The sequence below is a fragment of the Sapajus apella genome, unplaced genomic scaffold (assembly GCF_009761245.1).
Source record: "Sapajus apella isolate SASKATOON/1434 unplaced genomic scaffold, GSC_monkey_1.0 scaffold60, whole genome shotgun sequence".
In the NCBI taxonomy this organism is placed as follows: Eukaryota; Metazoa; Chordata; class Mammalia; order Primates; family Cebidae; genus Sapajus; species Sapajus apella.
In genome coordinates, this window is record NW_022437000.1 from 13,164,259 (window position 1) to 13,184,446 (window position 20,188).

Genomic DNA, 20,188 nt, shown 5'->3' on the forward strand with positions numbered 1-20,188 from the left:
GCCACCCGTCAGTGAAAGGCAGAGGGTCCTCCACACTGCCACCCGTCAGTGAAAGGCAGAGGGTCCTCCACACTGCCACCATCAGTGAAAGGCAGAGGCCTCCACACTGCCACCCGTCAGTGAAAGGCAGTGAGATCCCTCTACATACGTACCAGGGTACTTACAACTAGGAAGGCTGATGACACCAAGAGTTGCCAAGAACATGAAGCAACTAGAAGGCTCACACATTGGCGGTGGGGTAAATTGGGGTAAGATTTTCATAGAAAATTGGTATTCTACTAAAGCAAGCGAACGCCTGCTCTCTGACCAGTAATCCTGTGCACAAGTGTCTACACCCCGAAGAAAGGGAGGCACACGCCAGCGGCACAACACACTGGAGCCCAACTCCTCCTACCCCAGGGTTCAACTCGGGATGACTGGGAGGCTGACACCACCTCACTGAAGTCTGCCTTATATGATAAGGAATTTCCCACTTGACTATTCCATACAATTACATACGCATTGACATTTTGAAACAGTAATCACACTTCCAGGGACTCACAACTAGAAACAGAAGATATTTATACTCGTTACATGCAATCACAAAATACTGGACACAGGACACTGGCTGAATACCGTGAAACATCTATTTTAAGGCAGCTACGCAACCATTTTTTAAAAATGAGGAAGATCTCTATGAATTTACATGGAATAATTTTTAGGAGATACAGTTAAGTGAAAAAAGCAAGTTGTAAAAGAGTATGTATAGAATGCTGCCTCTTGTATAAGAATGCAGGAAAACAAGAAAAATATGTGTGCTTATGTCTATGTGTGTGTCACATGCACATCCCAAAAGGAAATACAGGGTGGAGAAGACAGAATCTAATGAAAATGCTGATCTTTCTAGAGAGTGGGTAGGACGAGTTGAGAGACAGAAGGGAAGTTTCTGAGCACACCTTTATATATAACAGTTACTTACAACCCCATTCAGGAAATAAAACGGAAAGGGAAACCTTAAAATTGAAGACAAAAGAAAAAACAAACCTAAATGGATATCAGAAAAAAGAATATAAGTAACCTTTGAAAACAGTACTTTGTGGGATCTGACTCTCCTTATTCTAAGGACGAAAAGACTGCAAAAAAAAAAAAAAAATCCTGAATTTCAACATCACTGAGTAGACGTTGATGGTGGCACTGGGGCCCTAATCCTGAACTGCTTGTGAGTGCAGGGGGTAGTCGGTGTCACCAGGACCACAGTCGTAAGAACGGGCAACACGGACACAGAGCAGGGGAAGTGAGAGTCCCGTGGGATTTGGATTGGAGGTGAGTAGGAACTTTATCTTCCGCTGAAACCATCTGAAGACCGCCAAGCTGTGCTCACAGGTTTTATGCCTTCATAAGAAAATTACAGCCATTCAGAGACAGCCCTCTCCTGCCCGAGTCCATGCAAGATCACAGGCTGTGGCTTAAGGTCACGTCATATCCCACCTCCTCACTAACATTTTCAAAGTCACAAATGGGTGCAAGATGACTTGGGCCCAAGTATTATGAAAACCCTGTTACAAAAACCAAGTTTTTCTTCATAGCCCGGGCTGCAGGCTTAGGAATTTCATCTGAAAGGTAGATAGAGGGATACTAAGATCCTCAACAGTTTAGGGGAAGGGATTAGGTTTCCTCTTTAAAATGACCATGCTGGAGATCAATATTTTGCAATCTGAAACACTGCATTTGTCAATCATCATCAACAAGCTGAAGGTGGCCCAAAGAAGACAACACTGGCATCCGCCCATCCTCTGCAAGAGGCTTTCCAGTGTCCCATGACCACACTCTGCAAGAACATACTGGTGCTCAGCTCCAAAGGGGCCTCATGTGGCTCCCTCCAGATCACCTGACCAGGTGCAATGGAACAGCACCTTCGAAGATGAGGGAGGCAACTGCCTTGGCCAGGCAGGCACATGGGGTCTTCCCTGCTTGCCCTCCCATCAGTAGCTGGTCCTGGGCTGGAAGGCAAAATGATGGATCCTGCCCAGGTCTTGGTCTGCAAGTCCCCCAAGAAAACCAGTATTAGTCAATTTAGCCCCAGTGAGGACATAAAGTGGCCCTCTCTGTGCCATGTGGGCAGGCCTAGCCACAGGAGCCCCAACAGACTCTAACCGTGCTCAACTAAGGTGCGTCTGGCTACAAAGTGGTTCTGGAGCCTGCTGACCAAGCTGTGCTCTCCTTGGCTCCACATGAACAGGAGGTTCACGCTAAAGAGTTCCCCACATCCACCCCTGCCTATGGTTGGAAGCATACCGCGTCCTGCACTGTGCTATCACTCGCACCACCTATGGGTGGCTGAGGGCTTTGAGTCTCAGACTGGAGCAAGCACTGTGGAATGGAAGCATACTTCAATGACTAAACGCACTGGGGTCACAGTGGTCACGAAGGGATCAAACCCTGGAGTCTAGACACCGGGTCCCTCCAAGGAGAGGTGGAGACCCCTGCCGGGGGCACTCACTGGTCACCCTCCTTTGCCTGTGACCTCCCAGGGTGGTCCCTGCACACATGCAGGGTGATATCGCCACATCCTCAAGTCACTCCACCACACCCACCTGGGCTGCACCCAGTGTCCCAGGTGTGACCTGACCGGAGGAGAGCTCAGTGCCACAGGGCCTTGAACCCAAGGAGAGCCCCAGCTTGCTTGGCAGGCATGAATGTGTCCCAAGAGTGGTCCTATCAATGCCCCTGCCTCAATGACTAAATTGTGAGAAGGCTGGGGGTGTGAACAGGAAAAGCAGGGATGGCAACAGACAGTACCAGCAACCCCTAAAGGTGCGACTGGCGCCACAGTGGACACAGGACCCCCCAGCAGCCCAGCCACCTGGCCAACTGTTAACATCTCATGCTGCAGAGACTTCAGCCCCCAATGGGACCACACAGCCACATTCCAAGTGAGCACCTTCTGAGCGGCACTCCCAGGCCTGGCTCACCAGGGGATGCTCCCCACTTCTGGTCCCAGGAAGACTTTCTTGTGGCTGCTGCATGCCCCTCACGCCCTCCAGTATGGTCCACAGAGAACGCATAACTTTTAAAAATGCAAAATTATGGCCGGATGCTGTGGCTCACCCTGTAATCTCAGCACTTTGGGAGGCCGAGGAGGATGGATCACAAGCTCAGGAGTTCGAGACCAGCCTGGCCAATATGGTGAAACCGGGTCTCTACTAAAAATACAAAAAAATTAGCCGGGCGTGGTGGCGCATGCATTGTGCTCGGAGTGAGAAGGGCGTTAAACAGCAGCAAGGACCCGGAGCGCGAGCCCGGCCTGCAGCACTGCCACAGCCTGGCGCTTGCCCCTCCATCGCCTCCTGGAAGTCCCTCCGACACAGCACCGCCCACACCGAGGCCCGGAGGCCTTCAGAGCCCCTGGGAGCGCGGCCACACATGCCAGCAAGAGACGGCAGCGATGTGGGGCCCCGCGCCTACTTCCACTGCGACGACTCCGCGATCCACGGACACCGCCCACGGCGGCCCTGCAGGGGAGACCCCGGGCTGCCTTCCCGAGCCCCTGCCGCCGCTGTTCGGCCTTTCAGTCGGCTCGCGGGAACCCGGACGAGGAAGGGGTGGCGAGGCGGGGAAGGAAGAGGCCTGAGGGTCCAAGGCAAGAGGAGACACGCGGGACACGCGGAGGGCCAACCACGCCGCCGCGCGCTGCCTGGCCGGGACCCACCTGCTGCAGGTACTGGTTGATGGTAATGTGCGCCATGGGAGCGCCGCCGGACTGGGAGCGCCACCACCGACGCCGCAAGCGGGCCAGCTGGCGTCACTTCCGGCACTCGGTCCGTTTCGGTCCCGGCGCCCCCGGCCTCGCCGCCTGTGCGCAGGTGGTTCCGGAGGGAGAACCCGGGGGCCGGCTCGGCGACGCGCTCGGGCTGAGGGGGCCCCGGGGTGTTTCTGCCGGGCCCCGTCCTCTCAGCTGGGACGCCAGCGGCTCTGATTGTGTGTTTGAGCCCGCCCCGGCTGAGGGGTTTGGGGTCCAGTGGCAAGGACGGCCCCACGGCGAAACTGCTTTTCACTGCGCTGACCCCTCGACTGCCTCCTGTGAAAACGAGGCCGCAGAGGACGCTCGGCGCGCGTCTGGGTCAGGGCCGAGGGGCGCGCGCGCCCGAGCGGGGGGGCAGGGGAGGGACATGGCGCGCGCTCCCAAGGCCTCATAAAGTGCCTCCGCCGCGCGCTCCCGAGCCCTCAGGAGTCGGGGGACGTCTCGGCGCGCGCCCCCCGAGCTCTCGAAGTGGTCCCGAGTCCCGCACGGGGGGCCAAGCCGTCAGTAGGGGGGGGGGCCCCGGAGCGCGCGCCGCGAGCCAGGACGGGGTTCCGGAGCCCTGAGGAGTGGGGCTCCCAATCTCGGGGTGGGGGGGGGGTCCCGGCGCGCGGCCCCGAGCCAGGAGGGGGGCCCTGATCCCTCAGGAAGGCCCTCAGGGGTCCCAGTCCCTCAGGAGGGGTGGTTCCCGGCGCGCAGCCCCGAGCCAGGACGGGGTGTCCGAAGCCCTTAGGAGGGGATCAGACCGCTCGGGGGGGTTCCCGGCGCGCGCCCCTAAGCCCTCCGGAGAAGCCGGGCGCGGCGGCGGTTGGGCTCGGGCACGCGGGCCGGGCGGGGCGGGGCGGGGCGCGCGAGGAGGCCGGGGCGGAGGCCGCGCGGACCGGGGCGGGCGGCGGCGGCTGCGGCTCTCGGGGCGGGGCGCGGCGGTTCCGGCCCAGCCATGGCGGACGAGGCCCCGCGGAAGGGCAGCTTCTCGGCGCTCGTGGGCCGCACCAACGGCCTCACCAAGCCCGCAGCCCTGGCCGCAGCGCCCGCCAAGCCGGGGGGCGCGGGCGGCTCCAAGAAGCTGGTCATCAAGAACTTCCGAGGTGGGTGCGGCGGCCGGGCCGAGGGCCGGGCGACCCTGGCGGGGACCCCGCGAGACCCCGCCCGCCCGGGACGGGGAGGCACCGAGATCCGTGCGGGCCCCCAGCGGGCGCGGGGGCCGGGGCGCGGGCCGGGCGGGCGGGGGTTGGCGACGCAGGGCCCCTGCGGCGCGCCCTGAGCCGCCTGCTGTCCCTCCGCCCCGCAGACAGACCCCGGCTGCCCGACAACTACACGCAGGACACGTGGCGGAAGCTGCACGAGGCGGTGCGGGCCGTGCAGAGCAGCACCTCCATCAGGTACAACCTCGAGGAGCTCTACCAGGTGAGGCGGCGGCCGGGGCTGGGGGCGCCGGTCCTGCCCCGCGTGACGCAGACGCGGCCCGGCGGCCGCTCCGGAGCCTAGCAGGCTCTCGCCCGGGAGCCGGAAAGGCAGGGCGTTTGCCTCCTCCGCAGGCCGGGAGCCGCAGAGGCAACAAGTGGTTTTGTTTATTGCCGTGGTGGAATTTTTGTTTTCAGGCTTAAGCTGCTTAGAACGATATTTAAAGTTATCCCATTACAGAAGAGAAGGAGGTGTGTTTCTGGGAGCCACGTGACTCATTTTGCAAGTATGCAGCAAATTATTATTTCTTTCGTTACATGTAAAACTGATTACTGTGTCACTTCCCAGTGCGGGTTTTTTTTTTCTCTACTGTGTTTTGTGATTAACGATTGCCTTTAAGATAGTCAAACAGATTTTGTAGCGTTTAATTCAAAGTGATGGTGGTCTGTTTCTAAAGTAGCAAATAATGGCCAAAAGTACATTTTGCTGCTTGGAGATTTCATTTACAATCGGACTTTTTTTCTGGCAGCTGTTTTTGTAAGACATTCATTAAGTAGCTAATATCTACATTTTAGGGCACAATGTGTCATACAGTTATTTCTATTAACAGGCTTGAATTAAATCTTTTTCTGGATATGCAAGTGACTGCGTTGTAAAAATTACAAAAAAGTACAAAAAAGAAAACTTAAATCACCTATAATCCTACTGCCCAAAGAAAACTACCGTTAGGCAGTTTGGTGTACATACATCCATTCTTTGTCCTAAGTGTAAGTGGATTATGTTTTCTTACCAGCTTTTTTGAGGTACAATCTGCATATAATATGTACTTCAACAAGTTTTAACAAATGTATACAGTTATGTAACCGGCCCCTCTTAGTAGAATGGTAGAATATTTCTACCACCCCCAAAATTGCCCTGACCACTTTTGCAATGAGTCCTCTCCACTGACTCCCAGCCCTTGGCAATCCCCAAGGGACAAAATATGGTTACATTTTTCCATTTCGAGAACCTCATCTAAATGCAATCATGTATTTCATCGTCTTTTGTATCAGCCTTCTTTCAATTAGGCCAGTGCTTTTGAGATTCCTGCACACACAGTGTGATTGTGGTTTGTTTATTACCGAGTACAATGGGTGTGCCACAATTGTTTTATCTGTTCAGTTAATGGACATTTGGGTGTCCATGTTTTGGGTTGTTTTTTTGTTTTGAGACAGTTTCCCTCTTGTTGCCCAGGCTGGAGTGCAGTGGTGTGATCTCACTCACTGCAACCTCTGCTTCTCAGGTTCAAGCAATTCTCCTGCCTCAGCCTCCCGAAGAGCTGCGATTACAGGCACCTGCCACCACATCTGGCTAATTTTTTGTATTTTTAGTAGAGACAGGGTTTTGCCTGTTGGGCAGGCTGGTCTCAAACTCCCGACTTCAGGTTTGCCTGCCTTGGCTTCCCAAAGTGCTGGGATTACAGGCATGAGCTACTGTGCCCAGCCTTGGGTTGTTTTAAATAAAGCTGCTGTGAACATTTGTGAATAAGCCTTTGTTTGGAAATATATTTTCATTCCTCTCAGGTAAGTTCTGGTTACTTTTATACTGGAGGTAAGATATCAGGGTCATGTGGAAAATGTATGTTTATCTTTGTAGGAAATTCCTTATTTTTCAAAGTGGCTGTCCCTTCTGTGTTTCTCCCAGCAGTGTATGGGAGTTCCAGTTCCAGGCTGCGGCCAGCATGTGGTGTTCTCAGTTTGTAATTTTAGCTGTGCTGGTAGGTGTGTGGTGGAATGTCATTGTGGTTTTAGTTTGCATTTCCCTCTGATGCTAAGCATCCTTGTACTTGCCGTTCTTTGACGAAGTATCTATTTAAATATTTTGCTCATTTTTATTGGGTTGGTTTTCTCGAGTGTATGAGTTTATTATGTATTCTAGATACAGGTCCGATACCAGATTTTCGCCTTGCAAATACTTTCTCTCTAGTCTTGAACTTGTCTTTTGATTCTCTTAACTGTGTCTGTGGAAGAGCAATATTTTTAAGTTTTGAAGTCACATGAATCAGTTTGTTCTTCTATAGATTGTGCTTAATCTAAGGTCACAGAGTTTTATATTTTCTTCCAGACATTGTAGGGTTTCAGGTTTTACATTTAGTTCTCTGATCTATGTAGGGTGAATTTTTGTATATATTGTGAAATATAAATCTAGCGTCAGGGCCGGGCCTGGTGGCTCACACCTGTAATCCTAGCACTTTGGGAGGCCAAGGCAGATGGATCACCTGAGGTCAGGAGTTCAAGGTCAGGCCAACATGGTGTCTACTAAAAATACAAAAAAAATAGCCGGGCGTGGTGTCAGGCACCTGTAATCCCAGCTACTTTGGAGGCTCAGGCTGGAGAATCACTTGAACCTTGGAGTTGGAGATTGCATTGAACGGAGATTATGCCACTGCACTCCAGCCTGAGCAACAGAGTGAGACTGCATCTCAAAAAAAAAACAAACAAAAAAAAAAACTCTAGAGTCACTGTTTTTCCTGTAAATGTGGAGTCGTTCAGCCTCTTTTCCCCTACTGATCTGCCTTTGCCCCTTTGTCAAAAATCATGTAGGAATAGGTGGAGTGACTTGTGAAATCAGGTTGTGCTGGTCCTCCACCTTCATATGTTTGCACAGGTTTTTGGCTATTCTTGGTCCCTTGTGTTTCCATATGAATTTTAGAATCAGCCAATTTCTATTAAAAAGTGTGCTAAGATTTTGATTGACAGTATATAGAATCTATAGATCAACGTGGGAGAGTTAATTTCTTAACAATATTGAGAGGCTGGGCACAGTGACTCATCCCGGCATTTTCAGAGGCCAAGGTGGCCTGATCACTTGAGCCCAGGAGTTGGAGACCAGCCTGGGCAACATGGTGAAACCCCATCTCTACAAAAAATTTAAAAATTAGCCCAGTGGGGTGATGCACACCTATGGTTCCAGCTACTCAACTCAGGGCCCCCACACCGCAGCCTAGAAGCTCTCCATGCAGGAAGCTGAGCAGTTGGGGCCTGTTTGCCTCTCATCCTTCTGAGATTCACTCTTTCCTAGCTCAGTACCCAGTGCTTCAAAACCTGTTGCTTTGTATATTTTATCTGATTTTTCTGGTTATTTCAGGCAGAAAGTTAATATAGTTCTTTTACTGTGTCTTGACCAGAAACAAGAGTCCCACCTGAACCCTCATAGGTCTTTGGTTTAATAAAATGTGCTATTTGCAGCTAAGACATCTTACTACTATTTTCCTGGAGATTTGGCTGTCATCTGCTGCCTCATTGTTTTTACTTAAAACGGTGGAATTACTTTGCAACACCTTGTACGCAGTGATAGATCTCATAAAACAATCACTGTAGATATTATGAACAATGTTTGTAGGTGCCTTGGGTGTCTGTCTTGAAACCCTGAGAACTAGGAATGCTAACTCCAAAATGACAGTCACTGGTTCCTCCTGGGTTGAAACATCGCAAACTCTAAGGGCATCTCTGAAGGTGCTGCCCCACCAGGGGACATGTGGAATCAATTGACTCACTCACCTGTGAGCACGTGCAGCTGGTCATCTCTCCACACACAGGTGGGCTTCTGGCCGCTCACAGAAGTCTGAAGCATGGGCTGCCTCAGGTGTATTGGAAGCAAGTGGGGTAGAAATGGTAAGAAAAGTAAATGTGAAATTACTGATCTCTAATCAAGCAGGCAGTACATTTGACTTGGTGTTTCAAAATAAAATCTAAGTTTTTGTATAGGTGGTGTGATGTATACCTTGCCAAAGAATCTTGCGTGAAAGTACCAATTCTCACCCACCCAAGTTGGCAAGGTTTGGTTTAGTGTTTGGTTTTTGTTTTGCTCAGTCTTCCTCTAAACACCTCAGGAGGCCTGTTGATTACACTGTGTGGGCCTCAGCTGGCCTGTTGTTTCTGTTTGTTAGTTATTTTCTTTTTGTCATTTTCCTTCTATAATGTGTAGAGGAGTATGTTGTGAAGGCATAAATGTTTTTCCTTTAAAGGCCTGAATTTAGGTCTGTAATAACTAACTCCCTGAATAAAGTGGATCTTCTGTGTCTTGTGTCTGTGTTTTAGTCCTACTTGTAGCTGAATGAGACAACAGAAAACTGAATACTGCATTTCTAGAAAGGCTGTGTATTGATTTAGGACTGGTTTTTTTTTGTTTGTTTGTTTTTTGCACAAAAACAAATGTCTCAGGCCTTTAAAAAAAAAAGAGAGAGGCGTGGCCTCCTGATGTTGTCCAGGCTGCATGGGAACTCTTAGACTCAAGCAGTCCTCCTGCCTTGGCCTCCCAAAGTGCTGGGATTACAGGCGTGAGCCACTGTACCCAGCTGACATACAAGTTCTGCGGAAAGCCAGGCTGTCTTTCTTGAGTCACACAGTAGTTGTCTCCGCGACATCTTGATACTAGGTGATAATGGTCATTGAAGGGGAGTGGTTAGTCCTTTGTATGTGGTGGCATCCTTCCCTCACACCCAAGCTACAGACCCAGCGTAGGAATGGAACCTCCATAGCTACACAGGTCTCATCCCGTGGCTGTGAAGGTCACTATGTGGCTGTGGAGGTTGTGTCCCGTGTGGTTGTGAAGGTCTTATCCTGTGTGGTTGTGGAGGTCTCTGTGTGACTACGGGGGTTGCATTCCATGTGGCTGTGGAGGTCACCCCCCACAGCTCCGTGGACTTCCTTGTTCTGTCTTCCACACCTGAGAGCAGGGATTGCCCTTGTCCGCAGGGAGCAGTTTGTTTAAGTAGCACTGAGTTCACTCCGGGCAGTGCTTTGACACTATAAATAGATGGGCATATTGAGCTAATAAGACAATCATTTGATGAACCTGTTGGTTAGGAAGTAGCTATGATGTGAGGAGAGACAGTGTTGGGTGAAGATACACACAAATTCTCACTTGGCTGTTTATACAAGGAAAGCATCTTGATACTAATAGGAGTAGAATGTAAATGATGCTCCTCCACCTCCGATCATTGGATTACATTCACTTTCTCTGGGTTGAATCTTTAAAATTCCGGTGGCCTGAGGGCACCAACATGAAGCACACAGTAACATCTGATTAGTTGCTTTACACCTCCAGAAAGGTGTTGCTAAATCTCATTGAGGCTCAAAAATTCATTTCGGGGAGGGGTGACTCCTATGTTGTGCTGCTTCTATAAGAGCACAAAAAAGTCTTCCAGCATTCCAACCAGCAAGGAGTTGGCAGGACGGAGAGAAACAAAGGCTGTCGCCTTTCCAGTGATGAGTGCCTGTAACATGAAGCTGGCAGTCCTGACTCAGCACCTACAGCAAACCCGGGTTACCCAGGGCTTGCTACTTATTTTGAGAGATTCCTAAATTCTTAATTTTAAAAACAAAATAAGTTGCATTATGACTCATATAAATAGTAAATGTGTACCAAATAGGACACATAGGAGGAAGAGTGGGTTATAAAACATTCAGCAATGATATGCCACACCAGGAAAAGATGGTTTTAAGGATATTGGTTCTTAGTTTAGGAATTAAAACATCCAGAAAATGGTCCTACGTTACTGTTTATGAAGGATATGCACCACTAAGCTTATCTTGACTTGTGCTGAAGAAAATACATTTTCTTCATGTGTTATATAAAAAACTTACTTTGTAGTAATTACGTTTGTGGGATCCACTAAGGTTTAACTACTGGAGCAAAACCTTTGTCATGAAGTTCTCCTGGTTGTTTGAGGAGACAAGAGGTGGCAGATCTTTGACCAAATTATAAAGACTTGGAATCCAAAGGGATGGAATTGAAGAGTTTGAGAAAGGAATTAAAAGAAATACAGAATGTGGGTAGGAATTCCTTATGTCTATAGTAAGACAAAATGTAGGGGGAAAGTTTGTATTTCTTTGTTATGCGGATATTAAGCTTGTTAGAAAACAGGATTATAATTATTCCACATTCTCTTTTGATCTTTGTAAATATGCATGTATTTTATATGGTAGTAATTACTGTATTTATTTAACGTTGGTTAATACAATATGTAGCAGCTCTCCTATAATATTGGAATTATTAATACTTGTAAGTATTAGTAAAATGAATAGCTTTATAACTTTACCTTTTTTCCTAGAGGACTATTGTATTCATATTACATTCAGATTATTTATCTAAAGTGTTTTTATTCTGTATATCCCCACATTTTTTGAACCCCGCATTGGTTCAAAACTTGCTAGTAGAAAAACCACATTTCTGTTTATAGTATTTCATATTTGAATTGAATGAGATTAAGGTTTTGTACATGAGATTTGAAAGGAAATTTTATTAGAACTAGTGAGAATGTACAAGCACTGTTTCTTTGAGGTGGGTAGAAATATTGTAAGAAAAATTTTTCTGCCTCAACAAATGGTTTCGGCTGGGCACAGTGGCTCACACCTATAATCTCAACACTTTGGGAGGTTAAGGAGGGTGGATCACCTGAGATCAAGAGTTGGAGACCAGGCCAGCTAACAGGGCGAAACCCTATCTCTACTAAAAATACAAAAATTAGTGGGGCGTGGTGGCGCATGCCTGTAATCCCAGCTACTCGAGAGGCTGAGGCAGGAGAATTGCTTGAACCTGGGAGGCAGAGGTTGCAGTGAGCGGAGATTGTGACATTGCTCTCCAGCCTGGGCCACAGAGCAAGACTCCATCTCAAAAAAGAAAAAAAAATGATTTCTTCTTGTATTGGGGATGTTCACAGAAAAAAAAAAAAGTTTCTTAAGACAAAACTGAAGTGAATTACACATCTATCCTGCAGAAAAATAAATAGGAAACACTACAATCTGGCCTGAGTCACCCAGAACAAAGCTCAGTATGGACGGAGTCACTGCCCTGGGGAGAGTGAAGGGAACTGGAGCCCCATCCTGTTGTTCTCCTTCCTAATGAGAAGGTGGTCACTGAGGGAAAAGATATTCTTGGTTCACTAGCCCTGATTTCACTTTGTAATCATCAAGGTGAACTTAAACACATGCATGCTCCAGTGACCCCCACCTTAGGCCGAGGAATCAGAGCACCCAGAAACAGGCCTGTGAGGATGAAACCTGTTCAGAAGTCCCCGGATGCTCAGAAGTGGTGCAGGCCAACTAGCCGCCTGGGGCCCGAGGTGCCATGTGCCCACATTAACTGTTTTACACCCATGCCAACTGTGACTTTTTCCAATGAGAAGTGCCCTAAACTTAGCCATAATAAATAATATATTTGTAGATTCTGTAAGTACTGGGGTGGGTGGGGTGCCTTTTTGTTATGATTACAGCTATATAAATAATTGGGTTTTTTAAAGAACCAATCTGTTATTCATACTGAGGTATTTATGTGCCCCTTTTGTTTTCAGGCTGTGGAAAATCTTTGTTCACATAAAGTCTCCCCCATGCTCTACAAGCAGCTGCGTCAGGCCTGTGAAGACCACGTCCAGGCACAGATCCTTCCGTTTAGAGAATATCCTTTTTTCGGTTCAAAAAGTTTCTGTTCATTATCTAAGTCTTTTAAAACTGAACATTATGATAAATAACTAATGAGTATCCTTAATATTAGAACAAAAGCTTCAAAGTGCTCTTTTATTTCATGACTCAATATGGTAAGTTTTTAAGCAAAATTTGCCATTTAAAGTATTTTGTTGATCTGAATTAAAGGGAAACCATGTCTACTTAATGGATATGATTGAAGTATTTAGGAAAAGTTCTGAAAAATGTCTTAAAGTTTGAGTATCCTTTATTCTAATAAATACCATCTTCATTAGTTTTCTGTGATGTGTGACAAATTCCCATCTACTTGGTGACGTGGAGACACCTGCTTATCAGCTCATGGTCGTGTCTCTTAGAAGGCTGGGCAGGACTCAGTGGATTCTGTGCTCGGATTCTCATGGACAGAGTCAAGGTGACAGCCAGGCTGGGGCTTCACCTGAGGTGAGGTCCTTCGCTAGCATGGGCAGGCAGTTGGCGGAAGCCAGTTCCTGTGGCTGTGGGACTGAGGGCCCTGCTTTCCTTCCTGTGTTACGTGGGGTCACGTGCAGCTCCTTGCCTCTCTTTTCACAGCACAACTCTTTTTTGCTTCTAGACTTGCAGGAGAATCTGCCTCTCTGGCTTGCTGAGATAGGGCCTTATATGATGTAACCTGTAACCGAGTCAATGAATGATGACCCTTCGTATCCACAGCCTCATCCACAGTTGCACGTGAGGCATCATCCACGTAGGGACAGGGCAGGGGCATCTCGGGATTCTGCTGCCACACCAGCTGTGACTCAGTCGTCTGCAGGGGAGTCTCTGGGCTCTGTGGCATCCTATAGAAAATCCTGGCCGGGCATGGTGGCTCAAGCCTGTAATCCCAGCACTGTGGGAGGCCGAGGCGGTTGGATCACGAGGTCAAGAGATCGAGACCATCCTGGTCAACATGGTGAAACCCTGTCTCTACTAAAAATACAAAAAATTAGCTGGGCATGGTGGCGTGTGCCTGCAATCCCAGCGACTCAGGAGGCTGGGGCAGGAGAATTGCCTGAACCCGGGAGGCGGAGGTTGCGGTGAGCCGAGATCGCACCATTGCACTCCAGCCTGGGTAACAAGAGCGAAACTCCGTCTCAAAAAAAAAAAAAAGAGAGAAAATCCTTTAATCTGGACTCAGTCTCATTCCCCAGCCTCCTCCCATTACTACAGCTATCCATGTGTTTCATTGGGTAGGAATTAGAAAGTAGAGTTTATAGTTGCAGAAAGTCTACTTGTGATTGGAGTTTTCTAGGCCTCCATTTCTTTATATGTAAAATTAAGTAGTTGGTATTTGCGTCTGGTTCAAGGAAACTTCTGCTCCCCCATGTCCCTGATCTTAGGAAACTAAACCATCTGAGTTCCTTGGAAGGACCCTCGGGGAAGCTGCAGCCGTTGGTGTTGCTGATGTTGTAGCACATGGCAGGGAAGCTGAAATGCAGGGTGAGAGGTCTCTGTTTAGACAGTCTCCACAGTGCTCCCCACAGATGGTGAGTGAAGTCAGCTTCAGTTCTTTTGTGCTGGCTTCTGTAAATACACCTCTGCAGTGTTTTCCAGCAAAGCCCTTTCCTAAAGATCATGAGGTTGTTCAAGAGATCAGTGACCACACACAACCTTCTGGAACCTGGCCAAAGTGCATCTTATCTCAGGAGGCACCTGTGAGGGTGCACAGAAGCAGGACCCGCCCCAGGGCCACAGCTCAGCAGTGCGCTTCCAGGAACCCATGTTCAAGATGCTTCCATCCAAAAAGTGGCCTGACTCCTAGGCTTGGGGGAAGTCTTTAGCAGATGCCCAAGCCTTCTCCCAAGGACTTAGGCATCGGTGAGGGTCAGTAGGCAATAATTGTTCCTACTCTAGCTGCTATCCCAGTTTACTTGAAAACTGCCATTTGATTACCTGATCAAATTATCCTTCTGCCAGTTACTCCTACCCTGTGGGTTGTCATCAGTTCACTCACCGCACAAGCGCTTGCTTTCTGCCTATGGCACTGGCACCACAAAATGGGATGTGACCACCATGCCTGATTTCTACCCTCCAAGAAGTAACAGGCCTATGGGAGAGGCGGGAGAATTATTATGTTTTCCTGGTGCGATGGCAAAACCATGATTACAAAAATTGTTTAGTTCATTAAAGGCCAAAGAAGAAACACTACCATATCAAATGGCCTTTTTTTTTTTTTTTGAGACGGAGTTTCGCTCTTGTTGCCCAGGCTGGAGTGCAATGGCGCAATCTCGGCTCACGGCAACCTCCGCCTCCTGGGTTCAGGCAATTCTGCCTCAGCCTCCTGAGTAGCTGGGATTACAGGCATGCGCCACCATGCCCAGCTGATTTTTTGTATTTTTAGTAGAGACGGGGTTTCGCTATGTTGACCAGGATGGTCTCGATCTCTTGACCTCGTGATCCACCCGCCTGGACCTCCCAACAAATGGCCTTATTACTCATGAGACATCTTGAGTTGAGAACTGTTGAGTCAGGCCAGCAATGGTGGCATGTGACACATCTGGGGCAGAGCCTCCCGGAGCAGATGCCCTTGAAGGGTGGGGAGTGTCCGCCCACCTGTAGATGCGGCACTGATGCAGAGCACGGAGGGTGCTTTGGAAATCCCCAGCGGCACAACTAGAACTCCAGAGAGCTGGCGGCCCTTAGGCTGTGATGCTGAGGTGGAGATTGAATTAGAATCTTTGTGGATACTGTCAAGGAGTTGGGGATATTCACCCAGCATCCTTACAGGTTTTGAAGCAAGAAACCAGAATTAGATTGTTCATGGAGGTCACTCTGGCAGAATGATAAGTTTACATAGAAACCAGCACACCACAGCCTTTCATTGGGTTGGCACATGTTTTTAAGTATCGGTCATGTGCTGGGTACAATACCAGGTCCTGGGAAAATAAATTTGAGTAGAATGGGATTCTGGCCCTTTGGAGCTTAAAGCCGAATGGGGATGGCAGAAGCATCAAGATAAGCATTTCCGAGTGCTGTGATAAGGGTTTTCAAAGGTTCAGATAAGCTCCTGGGACCTAAAGAAAGAGTAGCCAGCCCACCTGCATAAGGGAGTGCTGCAGGGGTGAAGCGATGTCTGAGCTGTGTCCTGAAGGGTGGATGAGGAGGTGGCACAGGCCAGTGGCACAATCACTGGCTCTGAGGAAGCGTACTGGGCACAAGAGCCAGGTGCACTGCTGGACGTGGGAGAGTTGGCCGCTGACAGGATCCCTAAAGGGGAAAAGGAGAGGAAGGCGGATGCTGAATTATGGAGGGCCTTTGTTGAACCGAGAAGTCAGGGTTTTAACTGAAGATGGAGACTCATCTGAGGTATTCAGGCACAGAGTGTTGGTTATGTTTGTAAGAAGTTGGTGTGCCTGTGTGTGTCTTTGTGGTGTGAAGGGTCAGTTGACTGACTGGGCAGCAAAACCATGGAGTTGGAATGGCAGCATCCTGCCAGAAAACCTCTCATGGTTTAGAGGGAAGGGATCCGACTGGTGTGGAAGGATGAACCAGACAAGGTTTGAGGCAGGGAGCATCTGTCTTGGTCACATTGGTTTGAAGGAGGTGAGGAGGCACTGGGGTAGAGGTGCTGATGTGCGTTTGGGACTGTAGACACAGATCCGGTGATCACAGACACAGATGAAACTGGCCAGGAAAAATGAGCAGAGTGGCCAGATGCAGTGGCTCATGCTTCTGATCTCAGCACTGCATTTTGGGAGGCCAAGGTGGGGGAATCACTTGAGCCCAGGAGTTCGAGACCCGCCTAGACAATAATGAGCCAGGCGTGGTGGTGCATACTTGTGGTTCCAGCTACTCTGGAGGCTGAGGTTGGAGGATTGCTTGAGCCCAGGAGGTCGACGCTGCAGTGAGCCGAGATTGTGCCACTGCACTCCAGCCTGGGCAACAGGGAAATACCCTCATCTCTAAAAAGAAAAAAGTGAGCAGAGCCATCAGTGGAGGTGGCCAAGGGCTGGTGTCAGGGAGGTGAGAGGAGAACCTGGAGGGTCATCTCGTGGGAATCGAGGGGCAAGTTTAACATGGCAACCGGCGTAGTGGCTGGTGAGTAGAGTCTGAAGGGATGATGAGACCAGAGAGTGGTGGTTACCATGATGAAGGCTTTCTGCTGCATGCGTACATTAACCCAGTAAACATGGGTGAGTGTTTATGTCCAGCTCCACACTGTGTGTTGGGAACCAGGGACAGGAATGACTGGCATGGGTCTCGCCCTCAAAGAGCTTCTTTTTGCTGGAAGAGAGTTGTGACCCAGCCCAGTCTCATATGGCGAAGTGTTCATGTGATGGCAGATGCTCAGATACCCACGTGGCAGGGCGTATTCAAGGTCTGCATATTCAGATTTCTTTAAGCCTCTGGGATATTTCAGTACTTTACGTAACTTTATAAGATTTAAGTAATGTTAGATGCTGATTATATTTTAATCGTATGCTGATGTTAGAGTATAGATGAAACCCATCAGATGCACAGGCAGAAAAAGGGCTTTTGTGGAATTGAGTCCTTCACTCGCGTCTTTGTTCACCATGTCCATTTTCTTGTCTCAGGTGTTTGATAAATTCTGCACTTAGTTGTCCCTTTCAAAATAGGTACCTGTTCTTGGTGCTGTCCCTTCCCCAAAATAAAACCCGTTCGTACCCACACACTCGCACACTCAGTGAGCCACAGGTAGCTGTTGTGGCTCATCCCATATCACATGGTGTGGGACCACGTGCCACCCAGCCAGGCTGCATGGGCACCGGGAGCTCTTCGAAAATGTCAAGCCAGCTGTCTGCAGAATCTAACCTGTAGATAACAATAGATGAAACTCACATTTTCCTTCCCCTGGTTCACTTTGACAGCATTGCAGCTCTGGTCAGCTACAGAATGCCAGGCAGTGGTGGACATCACAAGAGCAGCGTGATCAGTGGAAGGGAAGGGCATGGGAGTGAGCAGCGGAGCCTTGGTTGTTGGGGAAGTCGCGAAGCTCCAGTTTCCTCTGCGAGCATGCCTGTATGATCCACACTGACGACAGCAGGCTTTGTCTTTCCTTAGAAAGACCTCATGCCTGTTCTCCCTTGACCAGATACCGTGTTCACAGCACTTGCTGGCAGTAGGCCAAGCTCTGCACATTCATGAATTGCTTTCTGTCTCACAATACCCTGAGCTGTAGGTACCTTTGTGGACCCTATTTTCTAGATGAAGAAACGAAAGCCCAGGAGAACCCTGTTAGTGCTCAGCCAGATCAGAGGGGACAAAACAGCACCCTTGCCTTCATGGGCTGTGTAGACGAACGAGGGTCGGCGTAGGCCTGTCCTCTTTTGGCCTGTCTGTGGACAGAGGCAGCAGATGAGTCATTCTTCCCTGGAACTGGCAGAAGCAGGATAACCAGGAGTAGAAAATGTTTGTATCCCTCTTGTGCCCCAACAGAAGCACTGTCTTTTTTGCTTTCTTTTTAATTATAGATACAATGGGTAGGTTTTTTTTAATGGTGTAAGCATTTCTGCTATTGGATTTTGTTTGCTGTTTGAAAACCTGCCTAACTCATCTCAGTAGGCTGTATAAATCTTTTAGCTAAGATTGGCCCTTCTCTGAAACCCATTTCAAGAATACGCTGTTGACAGACTCTCACTGTGTCTATATGTCTCACATCCTGGAATTGCACATTATGGCTATTTGTTATATCCTAGGATTTGGAATTGATTTTGATGTTTAGAAGACCGGCGCTTACTTAGTAAATGCCACACTGTGATTTTAGCTTACCATTTTGTATTTTTTTCTGTGGGAAATAGCAAAAAGTTACTGATTGAGGATCTATATTGATTTTACAGAGCTATTTTAGAGAAAGTATTTCTCATTTAGTGCACATCTTACGTTGGTGAACATCTTATGTTGGACCTTTCCATCGTAACAAGATACTGCCCCAGGTGGAACTCTGATCTTCCCAACACCTGAGCTGCCCAGTGGTGTCAGATTGGCGTCAGTTTAACCCCATTAAGTTTAAAGGGTCTGTGCAGCCTCAACCTGAAAGAAAGCTCCACCTTTGGCTGGTGTGGCCTACCTGCCAGCAGAGGCTTACTGGAGGGTCCAAGCCGCAGCTCTTGTTCAGCTTCTGGAGTCAGAGCTGCAGGATGGCTGTTGGGATTCCTTGAAGCCTGTCCAATGTACTTATGATGGATTTTTTGTTTTGTTTTGTTTTGTTTTTCCAGACTGTTTCTGTAGCTTCCTAATGTAATGAGCCATTATAATTTTGCACAATTTAAAAAGAGTTCTTCCAGAGGAACCTGTTAACCATTCAACCATTAGGTCTTTGCTTTAACTGTCTGCTTTTAATTTTCTGGCAGTGCTTCCTGAGAATTCAGCAAAGCCCCAAGAGAAAATAGAGTCAGCTGTCTTAGCCAGGCTCCTGTAGCTGAGGTCGCAGCACTTCCTGGTGTGACGAGGATGCAGACCCCCTGGGAGCCCCTTGGGCTTCCTCAGCACCCTTTATTCCTCCTCAGGTTCTGTCTGGCACCCAGCCCTCCCTGCCACTCTTTCCTTGTCAGGCCACTCTTTGCCACCCTGAGACTCCAGCCCCTGTCTGATTTGTGCCTCCTACTTGACTGATGCGTTTTCCTCCTTTCTGTGTGCTGAGGATGTTGTCACCACCTTATGTCGGCTCTGAGTGTGTAGTGTCTTGCGCACAGCAGAAACAGACCTAGAGAAGTCCCTTGGCTTGGCCAGTATTGTGTTGCTGACAGGCGGTGGATCAAGAAGAGTTAAACTAAGAAGTCCGTGTTATGTCCACTGTCAGCAGCCATTTTGCTCATCTGTACGAAGGGAACAATGCCTGCACCACAAGGTTGGGGAGACTCAGTGAGAGCGGATGTGAAGAGTGTTAAGTAAACCATCAGACAGTTTATAGCCATTTATGATTCTCAGCTCTGCGTGAACCTGAGGGATGCCAGGCCACTTGCTCTAGGAGCCCAGATTTTGGTTTCTTTGTCCTAAACTACTTTTTGGGGCTTTTCCTAAAAATACACATTCTAAGAGTCAAGGTAAGAGTGTTCCTAATTTTGGTATCTGGATGAGAGTTCATGTCAGTTTACATTGAGGCTGGAAGTTGAACCTGAGCCATTTTCCTGTCCGGCTGCACTTTGCCCTAACAGGCTGGGCACAGTGGCTCACACCTGTAATCCTAGCACTTTGGAAGGCTTAGACAGAGGATTGCTTAAGACCGTGCGTTTAAGACCGGCCTAGGAATATGATGAGATGCTGTCTATTTAAAACACAACCTTTTTTTTATTTTTAAAAAATGGTCCTAGTGGCCGACACATACCAGGCCAGTCACCATGTCCAGGAGCCCCTCCCCCCTTGGGATTATGTTCAGTTTTTGCACTTTGTGAAGCGGGGCCTTTTGTCTGGCCATCCAGCCCCAAGGCACTTAATGGCCTGGGTGTGTTTCTGCTGGCAGGGACTTGAAAGCGTCTGGTAGTGAAGGAAGCAGAATATGAAGGGAGGCTGGAGAGGGAGCGGGAGGGGCAGGTGCGGCCACGGGGAAGGGAGGCTAGAGAGGGAGCAG

At 48.9% G+C, this 20,188-nt stretch overlaps 2 protein-coding genes across 6 annotated transcripts in view; one reads left to right on the top strand and one right to left on the bottom strand.

Moving 5' to 3' along the window:
- PCID2 (PCI domain containing 2) overlaps positions 1-4,103 on the bottom strand; it is a 28,988-nt gene extending 24,885 nt beyond the window's left edge. For both annotated transcript variants that reach the window (XM_032246295.1, XM_032246298.1), the window contains exon 1: positions 3,689-4,103. In XM_032246295.1, the coding sequence (XP_032102186.1) occupies positions 3,689-3,724 (36 nt within the window). In that variant the 5' untranslated portion in view covers positions 3,725-4,103. The remainder of the gene's footprint in view (positions 1-3,688) is intronic.
- Positions 4,104-4,176: 73 nt separating this feature from the next.
- Positions 4,177-20,188, top strand: part of CUL4A (cullin 4A) — a 55,756-nt gene continuing 39,744 nt past the window's right edge. For 2 of the 4 annotated variants that reach the window (XM_032246290.1, XM_032246293.1), the window contains exons 1-3: positions 4,612-4,866; positions 5,070-5,185; positions 12,516-12,619. In XM_032246290.1, coding sequence (XP_032102181.1) covers positions 4,719-4,866; positions 5,070-5,185; positions 12,516-12,619 — 368 coding nt within the window. In that variant the 5' untranslated portion in view covers positions 4,612-4,718. Of the gene's footprint in view, positions 4,250-4,611; positions 4,867-5,069; positions 5,186-5,274; positions 5,469-12,515; positions 12,620-20,188 lie in introns of those variants that run through there. The other 2 variants (XM_032246292.1, XM_032246291.1) reach the window with 2 other exon arrangements.